General features: G+C 34.9%; 1 protein-coding gene across 6 annotated transcripts in view; it reads left to right on the top strand.

Annotated features, from left to right (window-relative positions):
* The window catches only part of DYNC2H1 (dynein cytoplasmic 2 heavy chain 1), a 413,209-nt gene that overhangs the window by 314,614 nt on the left and 73,008 nt on the right, over positions 1 to 25,587 (top strand). For all 6 annotated transcript variants that reach the window (XM_072611238.1, XM_072611237.1, XM_072611242.1 and 3 more), the window contains one exon: positions 15,514 to 15,723. In XM_072611238.1, coding sequence (XP_072467339.1) covers positions 15,514 to 15,723 — 210 coding nt within the window. The remainder of the gene's footprint in view (positions 1 to 15,513; positions 15,724 to 25,587) is intronic.

The raw sequence follows: 25,587 nt of genomic DNA, 5'->3' as shown, positions 1-25,587 counted from the left end.
TGTCCCTCAGTAGCTTGTGGGTAGGTCTGTCTGCCTCAAGTCTCTCCTCATTCCAGTGGGTCCTCTATTCAGCCACAAAAAATGACTTTCCTAAAACATGTGTCTGATCATGTTATCCCTAAAACTCCATTGGCTTCCTATTGCCTCCTGGAGCAAATACAAAATGGTCTGTTTGGCATTCGTAGTCCTTCGTAAACCACCCTCCCTGCCCCTCCTTTCTATTCTTCTTACACCTGACTCCCTCATATGTACTTTGACCTCCTGGCTGTTCTATGAACAAAACCTTCCATTTCTTAGCTCCTGACATTTTCTCTGACTGTCCCCCTGCCTAGGATGTTCTCATTTCTCCATCTTCACTACTGACCTCTGTGGCTTCTTTTAATTTCCCATTAAAATCCCACCTTCTACAGGAAGCCTTCCCTAACCCCTCTTAATTCCATTGCTTTCCCTGATTTAATTATTTCCTATTTATCATATATATATATGTCCTATATCCTTGCTTTGTATATATTTGTTTGCATATTGTCTCCCTCACTAGATTGTAAGCTCCTTGAGGGCATATAATAATAAACAGAAAGAAATGATCTTCTTTGTATTAATTGTATCCCCAGTGCTTAGTTCAGTGCCTCGCACATAGGAAGTTCTTAATAAATCTTGGTTGAGTGATCTTTCATGAACTGGTAGAGTGGATACCCTAGCTTTATGTAGGCTATCTGATGGCTCACGTCAGTTTTATTATTTACAGTGTAGGAGTTAAAAACAATATGGTACAAGGTGTAGAAGTCGGGAGGAGCTGAGTTCAAGTTCTGCCTCAAACAGATGAGCTTTGTGAATATAGGCAAGTTACAGATAACCTCTTGATGTCCCCAGGGAACTCTTTAATATATTGAAGTCACAGATCCACAATGGTAGAATGAATTTACATATCAAGAGTTTCTCATATGAACAAGATCACTTTATTCATACTTTAGCAGATGTGGGAATCTTAATTAAATTTCTAATAAAATTAAGTAATTTACCGAAGATCATGTAAAATTTAATAACAGATTGGGATTGGAAATAATTTTCTTCTTTTAGTCCAGTGATCTTTTTTAGTATATTTAATCCGAAGGACAGAGCAAGTTTGCTGAAGTTGGGTCTTGCAAAATAAATGAACCCTTTGGGTCTTGAATAGCAAAGTGTCTCTTCCTATGACTTTGTGGTAAGTTATCACCAACTAACTTTTTACAGTAAAGGATTTTTTCCCAAGGCCATCCAGTCCAATAACTCAGCAAACATTTTTTAAGCAACTACCATATGCAAGGCACTGAACTAGAAAGTCTCTGGAAACCAAGCTTAAAAAGCAATCCCTATTCTCAAGGAGCTTACTCTTCTATGGGTGAGGGTGGGAGGAGATGTGACATATAAATTGACAACTATGTAATAATGTGAGGACATGGAAAGATCACTGATAACTGGGGAAAATCAGATAGAGCTTCCCTTAGTAGATGGAAATCAACTGAGACACAGAAAACTTTTTGTTTTAAGAGGCAGAGGTGAAGAATGAAATGTGCTCCATTGGTGTTTGCAATCAAAAAAACTTTAATAATCTTAGAAAGAAGAATTCATTTGAATTCTTGGGGATGCAGTTTGTTTGCAAAGGGTTGAGAATTGTGGGTGAGGAAAGGAAGGGAAAGAGCTTAGTATAGATTGCTTTTTTAAAAAGAATTTATGAAAGGAAGGAAGAATATAGGAAGATGCCTTAAGGAATTGATAGGGTCAAATGAAGGGTTTTGGTTTATTGTTATTGTATAGTTACTTGGTTTGTTTGTTTTTTTAAGGACAGAGAAACTTGGGAATATTTATAAGCAATAAGAAATGAGCCAGTATATTAGTAAACATTAAAAGCTAAAGAAAGGGGAAATAATTGAAGGGGCAAAGCTCCTGAAGAAGACCAGAGGGAATAAGTTTAGGTCATAAGTAGAAGCACTGATCTGTATGAGAAGTATCACCTCTTTATCAGAAATTGGATCTAAGAAAGAGAAGTAATGACAAAGGGATTTGAAGTATGAAAACAGGGACTAATTGGTGCTCACAAAGGCTTCCATTTTTACAGTATGGTGTGAAGCGAGGTCTTCTGTTGAAAGAGAGCAAGGACAGTAGTGTAAAAAGAAAAAGAAAGTTTATAAACAACCTCGAGCTTTCTTTTCAGTATTTTAAAAGAGCCTATATTTTCCTTGAATAGCAATGTAATATATGCACTATATTTCCATAGGTATGCTAATCTGGACGTTTTTTCTCAGATAACATCCACGTTGGATCTTTGTAATTGCATGCAATGTTAAATACTCCAGCAGCAATCTCAGCATTGTGTAGCGTTGACATTTGCTCCTAAAATGTTTTCAAATTAAAACATGTTCAGTGAAAAGTCATTTTAGAAACTAGTATTTCTGTATTCCTTTGTTATCATAAACTTCATGGTTATAATTTTCTCATTTAGAAAAATAAGCAGTTCTCCCTCCACCATCCCCGTCCGCTGCTAACCACTGTCAGATTTCCTTATTTGCAATTTGTGACATAGAGGATATTGTTTGGAATCTTACATGGTGGTTCAAAAGCAATACATTAATAAAATAATTCCCTCTAAATGTGTTCTTTCCGTTCTACTTATGTGTCAACCTGAGATTTTGTTACTTATATGTTAATTGAAGATTCCCTTTTCAAATATAATTAAGGCAGAGAATTTTAACTTATGAATATATATTTTTCACGTGAAGAGCCTAATCAATTAGTAATTAAATATTATCAAACAAAATGTCGTTATAATCAGTTCAGTTGTTCAAGATTATATATCCAGCAATCAGATTTTCACTAAGCACTTTCTATGGAGAGGAATTGTGCTAAATTCTGAAATCAAAGAAAGATAAAAACCTGACTTGCCTTCAGGTATTACATTCCATTGTGAAAGAGAACACGTAAACAAAAAGCTGCTGCTGCTTCTACTGCTACTACTACACATACACGCATAGGTACACACACACACATGCACTTACACAGTAGATGAAAGATGTGTCATAGGTAAGCAAAAATACTGAATAATTGACAAATTGTACAACTTTTGGAATACTTTGGGGTATTTACACTTGAATATAATTATATATGACACTTTAGAATAGAATACTTGAATCAGAAGATGGAGTTAAAGTGAGAAGATCAGACTTGGGACAAGTGGGATGACTTCTCAGCTTCCTGATCTTGCCCTTCTCATTCAATTACTCTCTCTTCCCTAATCTGCTGAAATTGAGGGCAGTGTTATTCAACCAGCCACAGATAAAAGAATTAAATTACATTTAGAAAACATACCTTGTATATAGCTTTCTAAATTAAATTTGTAAATAATATCCATAATTTCTAAAAGATTATTGACAGAAGGAGTGGGATCTTTATAATTTGAATGGTAGTTCCAAGGTAATTTCATTAAAGTATTTATACTACAAATATAATTAAGCAGTTGAGTATACATTAAACTAAGAATTTTTGTTGTCATTGGTATTTCGCTACAACTATTCAGTGCCTCCCATCCTTTGTGACTTGTTACTTAACATGTACCTAGACCTGCTTTCTCCAGGCATGGAATCCCAAACAGCTAACCAATAATAATTACATTTTCATTATAATCTCAAGATTGCCTCTATTATGAAGCAAAAAAATACAAGAATAATATAAGGGCAGGATATTTTTGTATATATGTTTTAAATGTTTTATGACTTATTGACTTACTTAACCTCTACACTTTGATGATTGCTTTTTAAATCTTTTGTCTTTTATTTATTTAATATATCATTTTTTCCCCAATTACTTTAGGAACTACATTGAAAAGGCAAGCAATTTGATATAAGTTCTACATGTGCAGTCATGGAAAACATTCCCATTGTAGTTATGATGTAAAAGAAAACACAGACCTCCCCAAAATATACCCCAAGAAAAATAAAGTTCAAAAAAGTATGCTTCAATCTGCATTTAGACTCCATCAGTTCTTTCTCTAGAGATGGATAGCATTTTTCATCATAATTCCTTCAGAATTGTCTTGGATCATAATTTGCTGAGAATAGCTAAGTCATTCACAGTTGATTATCATACAGTGTTCCTATTACTATGTACAATTTTCTCCTGTTCTTCTCATTTTACTTTGCATCAGTTCATGTAAGTCTTTTTGTTTTTTTCTGAGAGCATGTTGCTCATCATTTGTTACAGCATAATAGTATTCCATCACAATCATATACCACAATTTGTTCCACTGTTCCCCAGTTGATGGGTATCCCGACAATTTCTAACTTTTTGCCAGCACAAAAAGGGGTGCTATAAGTATCTTTGTGCATGTAAATCCTTTTTCTTTTTTTTAGAAATCTTTTTGGAATACATTGCTGTGTCAAAGAGTTTGAACAGTTTTAGAGCCCTTTGGGCATTAATTACAAATTGCTTTCCAAAATGGTTGAATCACTTCACAACTCCTCCAAATAGTCCATTAATGTGTCACGTTTCCTATGTCTCTATCATATTTGTCATTTTTCTTTTTGGTCGTATTAGCCAGTTTGATAGGTGTGGGTGATAATATCAGAGTTATTTTAATTTTCATTTCTTTCGTCAGTAGTGATTTAGAGAATTTTTCCATATGATTATAGATAGCTTTGATTACTTTGAAAATTGCCAGTTCATACACTTTAACCATTTATCAGTTGGGGAATGGTTCTTATTTTTTATAAATTTGACCCAGTTCTCTATATATTTGAAAAATGAGACCTCTATCAGAGAAACTTGCTATAATTTTTTTTTCACAATTATGATTACTGTGCATTTCCCTCCATCCTACCCCCCTCCCCGTTTGTCCCACTCTTTTTTCTCCTTTCACCCTGTCCATCCTCAAAAATGTTTTGGTTCTGCCTACTGCCTCCCCCAATCTGCACCCTCTTCTATTGATCTTTCCCCCTCTGTTAACTCCTTTTTGCCCCTGTTTTTCAACAGGTTAACAGATAGATCTTTATACCCAAATGTGTTTGTTACTCCCCTCTTTGAGCTAATTCTATTGAGGGGTTGACAAGTTTTCTCCCTTGTCTCCTCTTTCCCACCACTATAAATGTTCTTTCTTCAGCTCTTTTATGTGAGATAATTTACCCATTCTGCTTCTCCCTTTCCCCTTCTCCCAATGCATTCTTCTTTCTCACTCCTTAGTTTTATTTTTTTAGATAGTCATTCCATCATATTCAACTCCCACCTGTGCTCTATGTCGATAATGTACTCTTTCTAACTTCCATAATTATGATTAAGTTCTTAGGAGTTACAAGTGTCATCTTCCCATGTAGACACGTTAACAGTTTAATCTTTTTGAATCCCTTATGATTTCTCTTTGCAGTTTACCTTTTTATGCTTCTCTTAAGTCTTCTGTTTGAAAGTAAAATTTTCTCTTCAGCTCTTGTCTTTTCATCAGGAATGATTGAAAGTCCTCTATTTCATTGAATATCCATGAGGTAAAAAAAATATAGTGAAAATGCTTTAAGAATATCCCTTTGGCAACTAATTTGAAGAATTTGAAGAAGAAACTTGAGGTAGGGAGTCCCATTAGGAAGCTATTGTGATAGTTCAGGTGATAATAGTCTGGATTAAGGTTGGATCTATGTATGTAAAGGAAAGGTATTAAATGTGAAAAATATGGAGGTATTAATACTTTGTAACTAATTTGTTATTAATTTATTTGTTTTCAGTTTTCTACAGTCACTTCCATAAGGCTTAGATTTTCTTCTCCTCCCTTTACTCTCCCTCCCCGAGACAGCATGCTATCTTATATGGATCCTGCACATAGATTTCTTATTAAACACATTTTCACATCATCATGTTGCATAGAAGAATTAAAATGAATGGGAGAAACTCTGAGAAAAACTCAAAATAAAACATTACATAACACAAGAGAAAATATTTTGCATTCCAGTTCCATAGTTCCTTCTCTGGATGTGGATGGCATTTTGTCTCAAGTCCTTTGGGAATGTTTTAGGTCCTTGCATTGCTATGAAGGGCTAAGTCTACCAGAAAAATTCCTTGCACACTGTGGTTGTTACTGTATACAATGTTCTTCTGCTTCTGCTCCTTTCACTCAGCATCAGTTCATATAAATCCTTCCAGGCCTCTCTGAAGTCCTTCTGTCCATCATTTCTTATAGTATAGTACAATAGTATTCCATTACATTCATATATCACAACTTGTTCAGCCATTCCCCAATTGATGGACATCCCCTTGATTTCCACTTCTTGGACACCACAAAATGAGATGCTATAAATATTTTTGTACATGTGAGACCCTTTCTTAATTTTTGTGATTTCTTTGAGATTACATAGTAACTAATTGCAGATGAGTACTAAAGGATCATTAAGAGTTGAAGATGATTCCAAGGTTGCCAATTTGAGTGACTAGAAGGATTGCAGTGGGTTCCCTTGACAGAGATAGGAAAGTTTTATAGCACAATAGGTTTGTGGGAAATGATAATGAATTCTGTTTTAGATGTGTTGAGTTTGAAGTGTCTGTAGGACATCCAGTTGATATAGTATTAGAACTGAGAAGCAAAAGTAAAGGTGATTATGTAGTTCTGTGGGTTAACTATGTGGAGGTGATGAGATAATCCAGATAGAAATAGAGAGTCCAAAAAATAGCCTTTGATGACAAACAAGATTAGGAAGTATGCCATGGATGATGACCCAGTAAAGAACCCAAGAAAAAGGGGTTTGTCAAGTTGCAAATGAAAATAGTGCCACAAAAACCCAGGAAGAAGGGAGTATCCAGAAGTAGAGGTTTGTTGACAGTGCCAAATGCATTCCATTAAAATACTATTTTATTTAGTTGCCAGTAACATCTATCTAAATCAAACTTTCTTCTTTACTTTGTATGTCTTTATCAGTGTGCCTTCAGGGACACTACAGTCTCTTGCTCTTACTGATCTACACTGTATTTTGTTTCATAACTATGGAATTTTTGTATGTAGACTGTGCAAAGGGCTGAAACGGAAGGGATCAAGTAGAAGGCATTAATTCAACAAATATTATTGACTTCCTCCTAATTGCAAACCACTAGGATGATAAATAAGAAAAAAATCCCTAAAATCAAGGACTGCACAGAATAGTTGGCATCTACATTTATAATGATTATTAAAAGTAGAATGTGAATGAGTAATTGTAGAGTTACAAAATAAGCATGAGATTTAAAAGGAGAGAGAGTTATTTTTTAGCTTAAGGTGGAGGAAGTTGTGAGGAAAGACTTCTTGGAAGCTGGGCCTTGAAGGATGGTTCAGAACTAGATAAGTATAAGTAAGACAATGCAAATAGGTTTCGCTAAAGCTGAGTGTATAGATAGTGATAAAGCAGATAGATTATTCGGGTAGGGGGAGGAAGCCTTAAAACTCATTGTCAGTAGTTATGATGAGCAATAGAGAACTGCTGAAGAGGCTTGAGGTAATAAGGCTGATGTAATTGAATCACTGTGGTTGGCTACCATTATATATTGGGAGCAGAAAGCACTGGAAAAAAAGAGTTGGAGTCAGGGGACTGACTGTCTTGAATTAGGAGAGACTCTCAAGTTAGAATCTTCACCCCTAGACTTACTAGTTGGGTGAGCATACATAAGTTATTTAACATTTTGAACTCCCAGTTTCCTCATCTGCAAAATCTGAATAATAATATTATTTAATAGCTGACATTTACATAGACTATGTTTTGCAAAATACCTTGCGTACATTATTTAAGATCATCAGATCATTGGTCTAGAGCTGGGGCAGACTTTTGAGGCTGTCTAGTTTATCACCATCACATCACAGATGAACAAGTAATAGGCAGTGAGGCAGTAAATATCTGAAGTGGGATTTGAACCCAGTTCTTTGGACTCTGGAGAATATTCTTTCCGCTCTACCATGCTACTTGATTTAGTCCTCCCAACAACCCTCTAAGACAACCCTATCTCCACTTTATACTTGAGAAAACTGTGGCTGAAAAGGGTCTTATCTAAAGTGACACAGCTCATAACTGAGGCAGGTTTCAAGCCTAGGTCTTCCTGATCCCACGTGCAGCATTGTAGCCACTCCCCAGCTTATCTCATAGGCTCCTCATGGAGGAGCAAATCAGATCACGTTTGACAAGCACCTTGGAAGCCTAGAAGAACTAGTTACAAATGTCACTTATTTGTTATAAATGAAATGAATCATGGAGGGGCGATAGTTAGCCCTATGAGTATGAGTTACCTGGAGGAGATGGAAGGGAGAGAGGGGTGTAGGGAGGAAGGAAATCCTATGATCAAAGGATGAGAATGAAGAAACAAAAGGACTTAGGTAAATATATGAAGGACAGAGAGGCATGAAAGAATCCAAAATTTTCAGTCAGACGACCTAAGAGATATTGTGTATAGTGAAAGGGAAGTTCAGTAGAAGGGAAAATTTCAGTGAGAAGATTTGAAGTTTATTTTTTGCCATGTGTAGTTTCAAATAACACAGTAACATCCAGTTCGGAAGGTAAAAGATCCAGGACCAAGACTTAGTTCTACATCAAGAAGAGGGAAAATTATATATTTCTGAAGAAAGTAGGTAGAAAAGGGAAAATTAAAAGAAAAAAGATTTGACTTTAAAAAATCAAATCATAAAATTGTTTTGCTATTAAATTTCTGCTACAATACACTTTATGCCAATTAGCATTATAGAACTCGATGGTCAGAATAATGGACTTTTTTTCCTTTGGTAAAATAACAATTAAAAAATTCATGGTTCTTAATGTATTCTTTTAAGAAAATAGAAATATACAATTACTGTGCAGTGTTTCATGAAATGATTTGAAAATTTGATATCCCATTGATACTTTAAACAAGGAACAGGAGAAAGCAACATAACTTTACTAGTATTTATCTTGAAGATGTAGTTAGTAAAGAGATTTAGACTAATTAGGTAAAAGAACATTGATCTTCAGAGAAATATAGTTTAACACATTGTCACTCTGGAATCCTAATTAAATTACACATTAAAATGAATTTCTAGTTGAATACTGATAAAATGGTTTTAAAAGAAAGAACCTGTAGATGTGCCACACTGGAAGCCATTATTTTTATTCACTAAAATACCATTGGTGTATGCGAGTTCTATGCAAAAAGTGCTTTTTATAAATAATCCACTTTTTAGTGATTTTTCCATTTTGTTCTAAAAGTCTTTGTGGGACCATTCTTTCTTCTCATAATACATATGTTGTCATTTCAGATTCGAAGTTTGTTTTTATTTAATTTTTAAAATGTAATGCTTTTCATGATTTCGGTGGCCTTGACCAGGAGGATTTTTATCAGCTTACAGACCTAACCAGTTGAAACTGTTAAAAAAAAAAAAAAAAAAAAAAAAAAAAAAACAACCACAAACTCATTTAAGAATCCTTGCTATTGATATTGCTATCCATAAATACTTTTTAACAACTAATCAAGATTGACATTTTGTCTTTACGGCAGAAAACCCATCTCACAGTAGTAAAATTTACTCAAATTTGTGTCATTTGTGTCATGATTTTGATACACTAGCAAACTTTTATTTTCTTGTAGCTTAAGCATTGTAAGAACTTTAGGTTTAGATTCTTGTTCTGATATACTGTTCTAGCACGAGTCAATCAGCTGTTTGATTAGTTCTTTCCACTCTACCATCCTACTTGATAGAGGTAGATAGAGGAAAACCAAGTCATCATTTGTCTGTTGGAAATGGATTTCTTATCCCTTCATATTTAGAAATATCTCAGTCCTTAAAATATTTTTTTTGGTAAACCAATCAAGTAGTTGAAAAGTCTGTCATTACTTTCTTTTATTTAATTTGCAGAACAAGTATAGCTCTATTTCTTTTGTAATCACTTTATCTTTATGAATCAGCATGTATTTGAAGATATTATAATGATGTATTTAGAGTATTTAGTTTTTCAAAAGTATAAACCAATTTTGCAAGTGTTAGGAGAAGGAATTTTTATTGTATAAAGAGTTTGCTTCATCTTTATTATTATTATCATTAAGAAAAATGTTAATTTATTATTTTATCCCAAATGCCTTTTGAAGTATTCAGTAAAAGAAATCTACTTTTTTTTGCAGGAATATAGAGGTGCTCTGGGTTCTGCCTCCTTGTAAGCACTCACTTTTGCAAAGAATCTTCCTTTCATTTAGCTGTTTTTAAGCAAGTTTAGTTGCTTTTACTTACATAAAACTTGAAAAATTATATTAGTTCCTTCTCCCTTATATTTCTCATTACAAATATTATATGTGAATCATAGGCACCTAAATGGCACAGTAGAGAGAGCACTGTGCCTGGAGTCAGGAAGACCTGACTGGTCTAAGATGTACACTATCTGTGTAACCCTGGGCATATCACTTAACTGTGTTTACTTCCATTTCTTCATCTATAAAATGAGATGGTATAAGATGTACCAAGATTAATTTCATCCATTATCAGGAGCTGCAGGTAGCACCACTATGTATCCTAATGAATGACACTGAGGAATTATGCACTTTTGTTTTTGTTTTGCTTATTAAAGCATATATTTTCCTCTGGAAAATATGGAATCTTGCCAGTATATTCTATATATACATTTCAAGGAGTTTAACTTCAAGTTTATGCATTTCCTGTATAATGTGTTGAGCCTGATTTATTATGACCATGTCAGATTACATCCACTTTGAAATATGATGAGGCTGACTCAAACTTCATTTATTCATAGGGCATCAGGTAATTCTGAGCTGCATTTTCTATCCATTGTAATGAATCTGTTATTTTAGTCTCCCTTTTGTTTTCTTTAATTTGAACATTTCCATCGAAAAGAAGTGGGAACATGCGCAGGTTTTTAACTAAATAATTTCTAATAAGTTTGACTATAATTCCATGTCCCTCTTCCTAAAGTGGTTTTTTATTCTTCCCTCAAGGATAGCATGTCCTACAGTGTAGAAAACTCTGGCAATGTGAATGAGGACTTGAATTATTTTCCATACGATCAAATAGAGTAAAACCACTTCTCAGAGTGGTTAGGAAGATGGTAATAGATAATGGCGTGAAGGAATAATTCAGCTCCTATTTTGCTTACTTTCTTGGCTGTGAACCTTTGGGCTAGAAAGTATAAATTTAAAAAATGAAACGAAAGATTAATGAGATGGATTATAAATGCGGTGATAGAAGCCCTCAATGAGTTCATGTCACCAGACCTATGTGAACTATAGAGATTTGCAAAAGAACTGCCAGATGTGATTATTGACCTACCTTCACTGCTTGGTGAAAAATCTTGAAAATAAGAGATGCTCAAGTCCTAGAAAAGGGCAAAAATCCTAATTAAAAAAAAAAGTAAGTAAGGAATCTTAAATTTATGAGTTAGTGAGCTCGACTTCAATTCCTGGGTAAATTCGAGAATATATTATTAAAGGGAATTCTGTCTGCATGTAGTAAGAAAAGCAATGATCACCAACAGCTGGAATTTCTTTTAGAACAGATCTTTCCTGATGAACTTCATTTGCTATTTTGACAGGATTACCATGCTAGAAAATGTAGGGAATGCTATAGGCATAATAGTCCTGTTGTTCAATGAAACAACAAAATATCTCTTGTTCTTCTTCTGTGTATGATGGAGAGATGAAGTATAAACTAAGATGATAAAATTAGAAGGATTTGAAGCTTAACAACTGGATGAAATGAATCATCATCATCATCATAGAAGGGAATAAGCATTTATATAGTAACATTCTATGGTACTTATGGCAGCATAGTGCTGGCCAGTATGCTAAGCACCTACAAATATCCTCTCTTTTGATCTTCACAATAACCCTGGAAAGTCAATAATGTTATTCTATGGATGAGGAAACTGAGTGCAAATAGAGATTAAGTGACTTGCCCAGGATCACACAGCTAACAAGTATCTGAGACCAGATTTGAATTTGTATCTTCTTGACTCCAGGTCTAGTGCTCATTTTACTGCACCACCGTGCTTCCTAATACTAAGTAATGGCTAAATGTTACTTTGGAGGGAGATATCTAGTGTACCATCCCAGAGATTTATTTTGAATGCTATGCTGTTCAACATTTTTATCAATGATTCAGATGAATACCAGATGCATGCTTGTTAAATTTACAGATGACATTGAATCTGGGAGGAATAGCTAGTACATTGCATGATATTATCTAAGAACATCTCAAAGGATAGACTGATATGCTGAAATCAATAAGATGAAATTTGATAAGCATATAGATAAGTGTATAGTAATACAGATCTGTGTGATGTACATAGTAGGTGAGATATGGTTAGATAACAGTTCACAGAGAAAGGGATCTGGAGGGTTTTTTCTATATTTAAAACCCAAACTTCAAGGATTTCACAATTCTGAATACTGTGTTATTGTTCATACCAGCATTTCAAAGGAAAATGTAAAGGTCTGCATTAAAAGTTTAATTATTTTAATACCATTTTTGTTCATTTGGTTAGCTATTTCATATTACTGTTACTTTCTACCACATATTTTGTATATTACTTTAAGGTTTTGTTTGCACTCTTTGAGTCTATAAAAAAAGTAATTGCTGACATTTAAAGATTAGGAATATTCTCTATTCAGATAACAAATTTTTCTAAGTCCTTTTTGTCCATCTTGGAGATCCTTATATTGAATATTCTTCTGATAGTAATGTACAACTTTCAGGAGAAATATTGCTAACAAAAGCAAGCAAAAAACAAAACAAACCAAAACCCTTTTCAAACAGTATTTGCTTTGTCCTTGACTTTACCTTTCTTAAGGAACTTTGCCAAAGGAAAAGCTAATGTTTCTTTTACTGAATCTTAGGACCTGCAATGCAGACTTACCTCTACAAAATAAAGTGGTGATAATGGTGAGCAAACTGAAGCAACTGTGTGTTGACTGAATGCCCTTAAATATAATGAAATTAATTTATGCTGAGTTATTATTTCACATAGTACATAATTTTACATCACTTTATCAATTATGCCATTGTTGTCCCATTCTTAATTTAGCAAACAGAGACTGAGACTTAGGAGATAAATGTGTTTTGTGATGAACAACCTCAATCAGATAGGCAATTGGATCAGCGCAAAGAGTAATGATTTCTGGATTTATCCCCTGAGCTTGAATATGTTAATCAATTTTCTTGCTTTATCATAAGATCCACTGCAGTGGCCTTACTTTTCCCATTAAAAATAAAACCTTCATAGCCTTGAAAAATAATATTTTGTTCAATTTTTGTCCCATATACTCAGACCTAACTTTATGTAAAGAGTTACACTTCATTCACTTCTTAATTAAATAATAGCCACCTTTCAATCAAATTTCTGTTCCCAGCATTCTACTGAAATTTCATTCTAGATTGGTATCAGTGAACCACCTAATTTTCTCAAACTCTCACTTTGCTGTTTTTTGTAGTATTTCACACCATTGAATATCCATTTTTTCTCTTCTTGTTCTTGTATACTAGCCTAGCTTTCTTTATCTTTTTTCTGATATTCTTTCTTAATTTCATTCTTCTATCTCTTCTCATCCTCTGATGGTGAAAGTACCTCTACTTGTACTTCATCTGTCTCTCTCTCCATGCTCTCTTCCTCAAAGCACTTCTGTTCTAACTGTTTTTCATTTATGAACTCCATGCAAAGGACTTTTAAATCTCTATATTTTATCTGCCTTGATCTTACTCCTAAACTCTTCTTTAATAAATCCAACTGTGTACTTATTAATGATTTATACCTAAATAGAAATTTGAATAGTCTTAAGAATTTGCCTTTGGCATTATTGAGAAGATTGCGACCACATAAAATGTACGCTTCAGTTCCCCTCTTCCTCTGCTTTGAAGCTTTCTAAATCTTTTTCCTCTTACAAGTTTTAGAGAGATGACGCTTCTCCTTGACAAGATCAACACTTTTATTTTCTATATTGAATATAGACCCACAATATAGACCCACTGTCCTCCATAACCTCATTCTGTCTTTTCTTCAGTTAATATCTGTTAAGCTAAAAATATTAATTAACACTTGTTCTGTAGAGAATGCCATCCCCAATGTTTGGAAGGATATGAGGTTTAGATAAACCATAATCATTAACTTTATGGAACTTAGTAATAAAACACATACATTGATGACATATGAAATAATGTAGTATGTATTATGAGCATCTACAGTATACCTATGTGAAGAAATATGAATTCAATATTGAGCAGGTATAAGAGTCAGGGTGGGCTTAATGGAGGAGATGCTGTCTGATGTAACATTTAAAAGGTGAATAGTAGTGTAGCAGGAAGGTTGCAAGGAGAACATTGTATAGAGAGCAATGTGATTAAAGACACAGTGTTGGTATAAGATAGATTTGGAGGAATGTAAAGAATAATCCAGTTTAGAGGAAGCAAAGAGTAGGTGGTATGGAATAGTTTGAGATAAGAATAAAATGCCTAAATTCTACCAGATTTCAAAAGCGTCAAATGTGAGATCAAGATGTCTGAATTTTATTCAGTAGGCCGTAGGAAAACTTTTGGGTAGAAAGAGTTATATGATCAGACTAATGTTTGAGGAAGAATAATTTGGCATTGTTTTGAAAGGCATGATAAAGTCAGGAGTAGAGTTGGGGCAACCTTTTGGGATGCTTTTCTAGTTTGTCCAGGAAGGTAGTAGTGAAAGCTTCTCTCTAATAGGGTTGTGGCAGTGGAAATGTAGATAACGTGCTGGGAGAGAATCAAGAGGACTTTTTAAATAATTAGAGATGAGAGGCAATGGAGAAGAGTCCAAGATCAATTAATCAGTCATATACATGTACTCTGCTAGGCAGGGGAGATACAAAGACAAAAGTGAAATAATCTCTTCAAGGAGCTTTCTTACATGCTATAGAGATCACAGCAAGGACAAAAAATAGTTTTAGGAGGGCTAAGACATGGGAGGGATAGAATTATAAGAGGCTATTATCAGAGAGAGGAATCAATTTTTTGTTTATTTTTGGGAGACATGAGCAATGACCTTTATTTAATCTATTCTGACTGCTTGTTCAATTAGTTTCCTTTTTAGTAGTATTTTATTTTTTCCAATTATATGTAGACAATTTTTCAGCATTCATTTTAATAAAAATTTTAGTTCCCAATTTTTCTCCCTTCCTTTTTGCTCTTCCCTCTTCCTAAAACAGTAAGCAGTTTGATACAGGTTATATATATGCAATCATGTAAAACATATTTCCCTACTAGTCATAGTTGTAAAAGAAGAAACAGACCAAAAGAAAAAAAACCCAAAAAATAAAGTGAAAGGTAAAGCAGAACTGCATTAGATGCTTCTAACTCCAGCAAAGAAATAATATTAGAAACTTATTCTGTTGGAAAAATAGAGCATTGAGAGGAGCTAGAGGGGATTAAAAAAAAAATCTATTGCATTTTTGATGGAGTAGTGTTTTTTCCAGCTTTTAAGCTAATGAATTGTTGTTTTGATGAATCACGTTCTTAGGTATATATTAATGAAATGATATGTGTTCTTCTTTTAGAATTCAAACCTGATTCACCAGAAAGTGTCTCCGCCTAATGAACGACAAGGATCTCCTATATTATCATTCATTGTTCTTGAACAATTCAATGCCATTCGCTTAGTGCAAAGTGTCCACCAGTCGCTTGCGGCTCTTAGCAAAGTGATCAGAGGCACGACACTGTTGAGTTCTGAAGTACAAAAATTGGCAAGTGCCTTGCTAAACCAAAAGGTAAGCTCTTTGTAGCTATGAAATATAGGTGCCACAGGGTCTGACTATATCTAATTTATCCACTATCTTATTAAATGTATAAAAGGAAACTTAATGGTTCATACCAGTTCCCTTTCCAGATAATTAAGCCATATAATAAAACTAAAGAGGGAACAGAATGTGCATTTATTAAATATCTTACTCTATATCAGACATTATCCTGAGTGCTTTTATAAATATTATCTAATAACAGTAGTACTAACTAGCATTAATAGAGTTCTTTGAGGTTTTTATGTTATGTAACATTATCTAACTGGATCCTCACAGAAACTATGAGCTCGATACTATTATTATCCTCATTTTTACAGATGAAGAAACTAAGAATGAAAGAGGTTAGTGACTTATTTGTACAGCTAGTAAGTGTTTGAGGCAGGATTTGAACTCATCTTCCTGATTCTAAATCTGGCACTCTTTCCACTGTACCGCCTGACAAGACAGCATATAAAAGCAGGTAGGATAGCATCACTCACTGATGTTAATCTGGCTGTTATGGTATGATCACAGCACCAACTGTGTTGACAGGAGAAAGAGCAGCAGAGTCAGATTAAAATCATGTTGTGGCAGCTAAGTGCAGGTAGGTGGCTTTTCCTGGATGTCTTTATTTATGAACCTGTATTGCATATGTCCCAGGAGAAAGTATGCATTAGATATTATTTTGAGGAACCATAATATCTATGAACAACATATACCAAAAGACTTGAACAGTGATGACTGAAAAGGTCAGCAATGTCTGTGTCCTTGCTAACAGTTTGTTAATGTTTCGTTGGATCACAATGAGATAATGGAAGTTTTACACTCAGAACACAAATATACCGTATCTTTTAATCACAATCTATAAGATATAATTTCCTCCCTCAATCTTGGGAAAATATTTGTTGAACATTTTGCCCCTTTTCCCATACATCTTGGGGGAAAGGCTCAATTTAGAATAAGGATTTGAGGTCTGTGAACACGCTTTAACAAATTTATAATTTTATTTCAATATATTTGATTTCCTTTGCAGTCCTGTGTATTTTATTTTATACATTTAAAAATATTATTCTGAAAAACGATGCATAGACTCCAGTAGACTTGCCAGAAGGGTCCATTATACAAAGAAGGTAAAGGAATCCCATTTTAGAGAATTCTTTCTTGCTACTTATGTTTTATTTTCATTGGTTTTTAGTTTCCTATGTTTTCCATAATATCTGTAAAAGCAATGGTTATCAGAATGCTAGAAGAAACATACTGTGAATTTTAAAGTCTTCAGTTGTTTCTAAGCATGAGGAAACATTTTGTCAATCATGAAATCTTATTAGCATGATGAATTCTCCAGTGAGGGTGTTGTTTATCACTATCTTAAGTAAATTTGGCAAAAAAAACCAAACAAAACAAGCAGCTCAGACCTTAGGGGAGAACCAAAGAACTATGAAAAATCAATGCAACCATAGCATATAAGGAAAGCTAATGTATTTTTTAATAAAAATCATTATCATCATCTCAGTGACAGTAAGACTGACACTGAAAACAAAGAGTTTTGGGACTGTTTTTCCACACGAGAAAACTTTATACTTAAAATTAATCAGAAAAAAAAAATTTCCTAAAAGCCTTAGCCTTCTGATATTGTAAGACATTTTATTTTGTGAAATCTAAGAAGGGAGCCAACAATAAAACTCATGACATCAGATGTTGATACACAAATGCACAATGCATACGTAAAGTTAATATGCAAGGTAAACTACCAAGTCTAACTCAAGGAAGCAAATATGACCCTTTAAAGTATTGCTAAATCTTCGATAAATCAAACTGATGACTAGAAAGGTATATCTAGCTAACATTTATATAATGCTTACTGTGTGTGACACTATGTTTACACTTTATGATTATGATTTCATTTAATCTTCATAACAACCTGGGAGGAAGGTATTATTATTGTCCCCATTTTACACACAAGGAAATTGAGACATACAGAGGTGAAGTGACTTTCCTAGGGTCACACAGCTAGTATGTTGATATCCTACTAAGAAACTAGCTTTTCTTTTAAGGATTTTTTTTTAGTTCTTTTTTTTTCACTAGTGTATGAGGTCACATTGAACTCTGGCTTCCTGATTCCAAGCCCCAAGCTCTATCTACTTCATCAACAAAGGATGAAAGTAGAATATTATTATATGTGAAGAAGATGTATTCAAGTAAGGAAATTGATGAACCAGTGGAGGGATATCTATGGTAGGCAATATTTGGGTAAAGATCAATAGGGAGAGAAACAGTGTGGATGCTGATCATAGCATAAATATGATCAGATTAAACTGTAGACAAGAGGTTTCAAACACACAGTCTGTGGGCCACGTTGAAGCCCACCATATTCCTGTATGTGACCCAAACCAGATCAAAATATAATTTAAATAACAAAATAAATAAAAATACAATGGAAACTGTTAATATATGATTTTTTTGAAATCAATATGGGTCCCACAAGGATCTTTTTGAATACTTTCATGACCTTTATTTCTGTTTAAGTTTGATATCGGTGCTGTAGAATACCTGAACGGAAAGATGGAAAAGATGAAGATTCTAGGAAACATCACAAATATAATAATAATGGGGAATGAATTATTTGGAAAATCACATGGAGCTCTTTCTTTGATAAAATCAGAGAAGCTAGTAATTTCTTGGCCTGCCTTAATAATAATTTCCAACCCGATAAACATTTACCAAGAACCTGTTATATGCCAGGCACTATGCCAGGCACTGTGCTAAGCACTGGGGAAACAACTAATAAAAAGACAGTCCAACTCTGCCCCCAAGAAGAAGACAGCAGCAAAAAGGGAGCAACAAAGCAGAGGTGGGGGGAGGACAACAGCACGTACCCAGCATGGGAATACCTTGTTGTACGGAGTTGAAACCAGGCATGGCAGCAGGTGCGCAATACAGTGAGCTGAGTCCATTTTCTGCCCTCTCTAAAGCAAGGCATTGAGACGAGTTTGGGACTTTACCCTCCTGTCTTCCTTTCAGAGGGCAGAGGAAGCTGAGGAGGTAGTGGCATTCAAGGATTAAGTTAGCAGCATGGTAGTGAATTTAGAAGTGATTAGCTTATCTGGAAAGGGGCATCTTGTTCTGTGAAATTGAAACAAGTCTGACCAGCAGAAGCAAAGAGAAATCAGCCATAGGAACTGAGTTTCTCACCTTATTTTCACCAAAAGGACTGTTTGGTTGGGTACAAATTATTGAAAAACTTGGTGTCAAATGAGTGCTCAGAAGAGAGTAAAGCAGGAATAATCTGACATTCGCTGTAGATTTGGGTAGAGCAGATTTCAAAACATTCTAAAAATTATAGATAGAATTCCTCAGTGTGAAATTCTACAGAGAATGTCAGCTCAGGAGGAATGAGAATTTTTGAAGAATTAAAACTTGAAGACCCAAAGAGAAATGATTGTGAAGAGAAGAAAAAAGGGGGTTGCGATGGGGGATGGGGAGTTGCTGTCCCAAGGGACATGAACAGGAAACTGAACTGAACCAATTTAGATTTTTAAAGATGTGTTCAGTAGAAGAAACTGGACATAGGATGAAAGAAGTGTTTGAAACATGTCATGGTCCTGCAGTAATAGTGTCAGAATTGTCAAAGTTCAGAAGAAGCTAATAAAGGAAGTTTAGAGCACCAGCAGAGAGGGAGAAGGGTTTTAGTTTTATTGAGTAAAAAGATATGGCCACAGTCCTAAGTAGAGGTGACTATAATAAAGAATGGCAAAGAGAAACCATAACTGCTCACCATAAGATAGTACAAAGACAAATTCTAATATGAGTTGATAGTCAAGATAAATAGGTAGTTAGGAGAGGAGCATGTCTCTCATCCACTCACTCTCCTATATACCACAGCAAATATTTCATCTCTTTTAATGCTTTTTCAGACCTCCCATGGCACCCCCTCCTCCCACTCACTCTTTAGGGACCTGGTCTCATAATTGACCAAAAAGAAAAAATTGAGCCAATTCACAAGAGCTCCCTCTTCTCATTTCATATCATTTTGGCATCTTCTCCCACTATCTTCTATTTTGTCCCTATATCATGTAAGGAGGTGCCCTTTCTCCCTACCAAGGCAAAGCCTTCAGCATATACTCTAGGTTTCATCCTCTCCCACTTTATCCAACAGATTGTCCCCACTTTGATCCTCTCTGTTTGTCTCTCTCATTGTCAGTCTCCCTATCTTCTAGCTTCTTCCCAACTGATTACAAAGACTTTCATGTCTCTCTCATCCTTAAAAAAAGTTGTGTCACTTAATCCAACCATCTTTGCTAGCTGTTGCTCTATACCTCTACTCTCTATGGCTAAACTTTGAGAAAACCATTTATAGTAGGTGCCTCCACTAACCCTCCTGTCACTTGCTTCTAAACCTTCTATAATCTGGCCTACAATTTCATTGTGTTACATTCTAGACACCATACTTTAGAAGTGGAGTATTCAGAGGAAGACATCCTGAATGGTACTCATGCATGAAGGCACTTGAGATGTTTAGGCTTGAGGAAAGAAGATTGAGGGGACACCTGAGAACTGTTTTCAGGGATTCATATGGAAGACTGGTTGTACTTGTTTTACCTGCTTCTAGAAGGCAGCATGAGGTCCTGTGGATAGCGGTTGCAAAGAAGAAAATTCAGGCTTGTGGTAAAAAAAAAAAAAGCTTCTTTATCACCAGAAAGATCCCAAAATGGACTAGCTGTTTGGAGGAAGTTGTTTCTTCCTCACTGGAAGTCTTCAAGCATAGCCTATGTGTGTGAGTATCTTATATAGAGAGTTCATGCTCAAGTGGCCATCCTCTGAGATTCCTTCCAGCTCTACAATTCTGAGATTGTTTTTCTGCTAAACTTCAGTCTTCTTGAATACTCTTAGCAATGCTTAATATTTCCCACATTCTTTAGGAAATACAATTTTTTTTGCCAACCAAAACTAGGTAAAGCTTGAGTCAGTTCACAAGTGGAAAAAACGTAACCAATATGTTCTCCATCTGTGTTATATTTGAGAACTTTAGAAGTTTTACTTGTTAAAAATATTTTTTGTGAAAGGCCAGAGTTCAGAATTCTTGGAATTATTCCTCACTGAAATTATCTCTTTTTAATGGAAGCTATATGTTTAAATTGTTAGAAGACAACTGGCCATCTGTTTTTTCTAAATATTTATATACAAAGTATGACTATTGTTATAGTTTCTAATAATATATACATTTGAGACTTTTTATTCAGTTCAACAAATGTTTATTGAATAATTACATTGCAAGACACTGTATTTCATGCTAGTAATGATACAGAGATACCTATGACAGAAATCCTGCTCTTAAGAAATTTATTATCTTCAAAAGATCCTAGGATCATAGATTTAGAGCTAGAAAAGAACCTCAGTCTGGTCCAAAACCTTCCATTTTACAGAGGAGGAGAGTGAGGCCCAGGTAAATTAAATGACTTTCCCAAGGTTGCACCTATTAGAGGTAACATATTATAGGTAAAATTTGAACTCAACTGCTCTGACTCTAGAGCTAGTGGTTTTTAACAAAAGAGATACCCAGATACATTATATATGATATTAATGATGTGAAGGTCATGGATACATTAATTTACCTTAAAACTTTTTATTTTAGATTTAGATTTAGATTGTAAGCTCAGTATGAGTCAGCAGGATAATATGGCAACCAGAAGAGCCACTAAAGTCTTAGGCTGCACAAATAGAGGCATGATGGCTAGGACTGGGGAAGGTTTCATTCACTCTGCTATGGTCATAGCTCATCTGGAATCTTATGTTCTACTGTGGCCACCACTGTTTAGGTAGGATTTGTATAAACTTAATGTCTTCCAACAAAGGTTGGCCACATGTTGAGTAGATTGCAGTGCACATCTTTGTTTAAAGGCAGGGTAGACTCGATGGGCTCTGAAATCCTTTTCAGTTATCTTGCTTAATGATGTTTTTGAGGGTTTCGTCAGTGCTTGATATTTGAAACTCTTCCCTTCTCACATCACAAACTTCACCTGTAATAAAGAGTTAATGATTAACATTTTATGGCAAATATAAAATGTTTTCTTTTGGGCTATGTGAAAAAGGTAGGGATGGATAAGTCAGTGTTAACAAGATTGAGTTCTGGTAGGGGTATCCAGACTTTTTGCAAGATTTGTCAAGAAGACTGCTGGCCAGGTTCTTGAGAAGTTAGAATACCAATATCTAATCAGATGATGTCACGAGTATAGTGTTAAATTCCAGGCACCACATTTAAGGAAGATTGTCATTCACTTAGAGAGTGTCCAGAGGAACACAGACAAGGTGATGATCATGCACTTTGAGGATGGCTTGAGAAGAGAAGACATAGGGAGGACTTGATGTCAGTTTTCACATCCTGGAATAGTTGCTATATGGGAGACATTACAGTTGTTTTGCTTGACCCTTGAAGATAGAGTGACAGACAGTGCGTGGAAGTTGTGAAGCTAGATTTGAACCTGGTATGAGAAGGAACTGTTTTAATATTAGGGATAGAAAATATTACTGGAAGTTACCTTAGCTATTGTCTAGTCTAACCACCTGCTTCTATAGTGGAGGAAACTGAGGCTGAAAGAGATTTAGGGCCTTGCTCAAAGTGACATAAATCACCTAACTAAGACTTAAACACAGAGGCCCTGACTAAATCCAGTGTTCTTTCCACTTTATCATGCTGCATGCCTCTTGTAAAATACTGACATCTTTATACTGTCATCTTTATGTTATGAGTTCTATTTGTATACTTTTCCAGAATATGGTCATTTGATCAGGGCTTCTTTCCTGAAGTTTGTAAGCACTTTCTTATACTTGACTTCCCATAGGTCCCACATCTGTACTGCTTTCACAGTGCAGAAGAAGAAACATGAAAGAATTCCTTTGGCCACATGGAGGGAAAAGTTCTTTTAAGTGATCTTTGCTGATCATTTTTATTTGAACTGTTCCAATTCACCTTCATATTTTTTGAAGTTCAGCATTTTCATGTTCATCTTAAATCAAAGCTATTTTTTATTCTTTCTAACCTGGAGCAGATTAGGTTTACATAAAGCCATTTCTTTCCTGAAAAATGTCCTACTTTTTAGAGAGAATTAATCTAATTACTTCACTAATTCTTCTTTGCTAATTGTACAGACTCCTAACCCCTTTTACCCTTTCTTGTTAAATTAATATTACTTCAGGTTGCCTTGTAAAAATTAGGCTTAGTCAATAAAAGTATTTTAAATGAATTATAAAACTTTCAGTCTTTCTCTTCTCCCACCTTTATTCTGTAGATTTTCATGGACAAAGAATTCATCGCTGAGTCCAGCCTGCCTATGATCAGCCTCTTCACCTTTAGCTGACAGAGCCTTTCAGAGCTTGCGCTGTATTGGAATAGATTTTGGCCCCATAGAGTTGCCTTCAGATCGTGAGGAGATATTGGATCAGGACACTGTCTTCTAAACTCTAGTTTTTCATTTTCATTTTCCACTTCCTATTGAAATTGAATTTCTCACTGACATCTTAAACTCAAGATATCCAAAACTAAACTTGTCTTTCCACACAAACCCATTATGCCTAACTTCTCTGTTGCTGTCAAGGGTACCAGTATTCTCCTAGTCACCCAGGCTCAAAATCTAATCAGGCTTGACTCTTCATCTCCCACCCTCACACTCAGTCTCTGCCAAGACCTGTTGATTCTAACTTTGAGTTGTTTCTTGTGTACACCCATTTTCTGCTCAGATACTCATACCACCATTGTGAAGACTCTCATCACCTCAAGCCTGCCCTGTTTATGGCCTGCTGGCCGTCCCCCTGACAAAGATGCTTTAACTGACAGTGAACTTCCTAAAGTACAGGCCTGACCATGTGATCCTCCCTCAACCCCACTCAGTAAGCCCCAATGACTATTACTTCCAGAATCAAATAGAAAAACCTCTGTTTGGAGTGTAAAGCCCTTCATAATCTTTTACCCCTTCTTACCTTTCCAGCCTTCTTACACTTTACACGCTACCCCCATGTAGTATTTGATTCTGTGATACTGGCTTTCTTTCTGTTGTTTGAATAAGGTTTTCCATCTCTTGACTCTGGGCATTTGCACTGGTTGTCTCCCATGCTTTGAATTCTGCCTGCTGACTTCCTTAGATTCCTTCAGGTCCCAGTTAAAATCCTTCTTTATACAGGAAGCATTTCCCAATCTTTCCTAATTCTAGTGCCTTACCTCTGTGGATTATTTCCCCTTTATTCTATACTTTTTTGTCCATAACTTTTTTATGTTGTTTCCACACCCCAACCTGCACCCTGACATTAGACTTTTGAGATTCTTGAGAACACGCTCTTTTTCCTTTCTTTGTATCCCCAGTGTTTCTTACAATGCCTCGCACATAGTAGGTGTTTAATACATGTTTATTGTCAATTTTTAAGCAAGTCATTCTCCCTCTTCTTCATTTTTATTTATACATATCCAAATTTCTGTCTGTTAAGATGGATGAATACCAGTTATACTTATATTGAAATCAAAGAAGCATGTAACTTTAAAACTAGAAAGATCTTGGGAGATCTTTTCTGCATGAATGCTAGGACAAGATAGCCACCACCTGGCAATTCTGAATCAATCAACAAGCGTCCATCAATTTTATTCTTATATTTAATAATATCAGGCATTATTTGAGACACTTGGCATAAGGAAGACCATTGTGTGAACGTTTCAGCTTAACATTTTCAGCTGAATCAAATTATTGTTTCAATGATTTACCAAATTGACATATTTTATTGGTGTCGTGTAAACAGCCCAGGGCACCATACTTTCCTATGACTTAATATCTAAATGCATATATTAAAATATGTAAATCTTTCTTGAAGAATAATTGTAAAAACATACTTGTTCTTTGAAGTTTTTCACAAAAGTAACTTATGATTTAATCATATTTTGATATTTCAGATCTTTAGTATTATTTTATTTTGAAAACTTAATGATGCTGCATTTAAAAAAAGTAATAAAAGTGATCCAGATTTGGAGGATTGCTTGTGATTCACGTATATGATGTGTGATATTGGTAGTTCATGACTATAAAGTAATGAGACTGATTTGTGGCATATAGAATTGATCATCTTTCTATAAAAGATAGTGACCTATAAATCTTAAAATAAAATGTATTTTGAAGGAAGGAAAGTATGCTTTATGTTTTCAAAACACTCTGCTTATATACTAAGGGAAAGGAGAAAATAAAAACACAATTCCTGCCCTCATGAATTTATTGCCTCAGAATAATATGACATAATAGGTTAAACTGAACATACTGTACATTACAGTTTGTCTGTGTCTTTTCATCTTGTGTGATGACCGTAGCTTTCATAGAGAGTTCTCCTATTAATCTGATGACCTTCCACTGAATCTTTTAATGTCTTGAGAATGCCATTGTAATACGTGAACAGTCCAACTATTGTCCCTCATTCTGATGATAGCAAGGGCCAGCTTACCTCATTTTCTGGTTATATGTGTAATTAATGAGGTTTTTCCTCCCACCTGTTCCATTTGTGGTGGGCAGTATATTATAGCCTACTTATATCTACAGTGTGTCTTTCTATTGCCATTTGGGCTACCTGTAATTCTCATTTCTCTAAGAGCAATGTATTCCATGATTTGCTGACATAATTGTAGCACTATGGAGAGAACATGTTAAAGAAATGGGTTTTTGCATCCGAGACAACCAACAAGTAGACTCTGTGTTAAGTGTTGGCCATACAAGTACAAAGAATGGAACGTTTCCTACTCACAAAGAGCTTAACATTGTTTTACAGGGGAAAACAAGTATATACATAAATATATACAGCATAAATACAAAGTGAATAGATATAAAAGTA

The sequence above is a fragment of the Notamacropus eugenii genome, chromosome 5 (genome assembly GCF_028372415.1).
Source record: "Notamacropus eugenii isolate mMacEug1 chromosome 5, mMacEug1.pri_v2, whole genome shotgun sequence".
Lineage (NCBI taxonomy): Eukaryota > Metazoa > Chordata > Mammalia > Diprotodontia > Macropodidae > Notamacropus > Notamacropus eugenii.
This window is presented reverse-complemented; position numbering and strand designations above follow the sequence as displayed.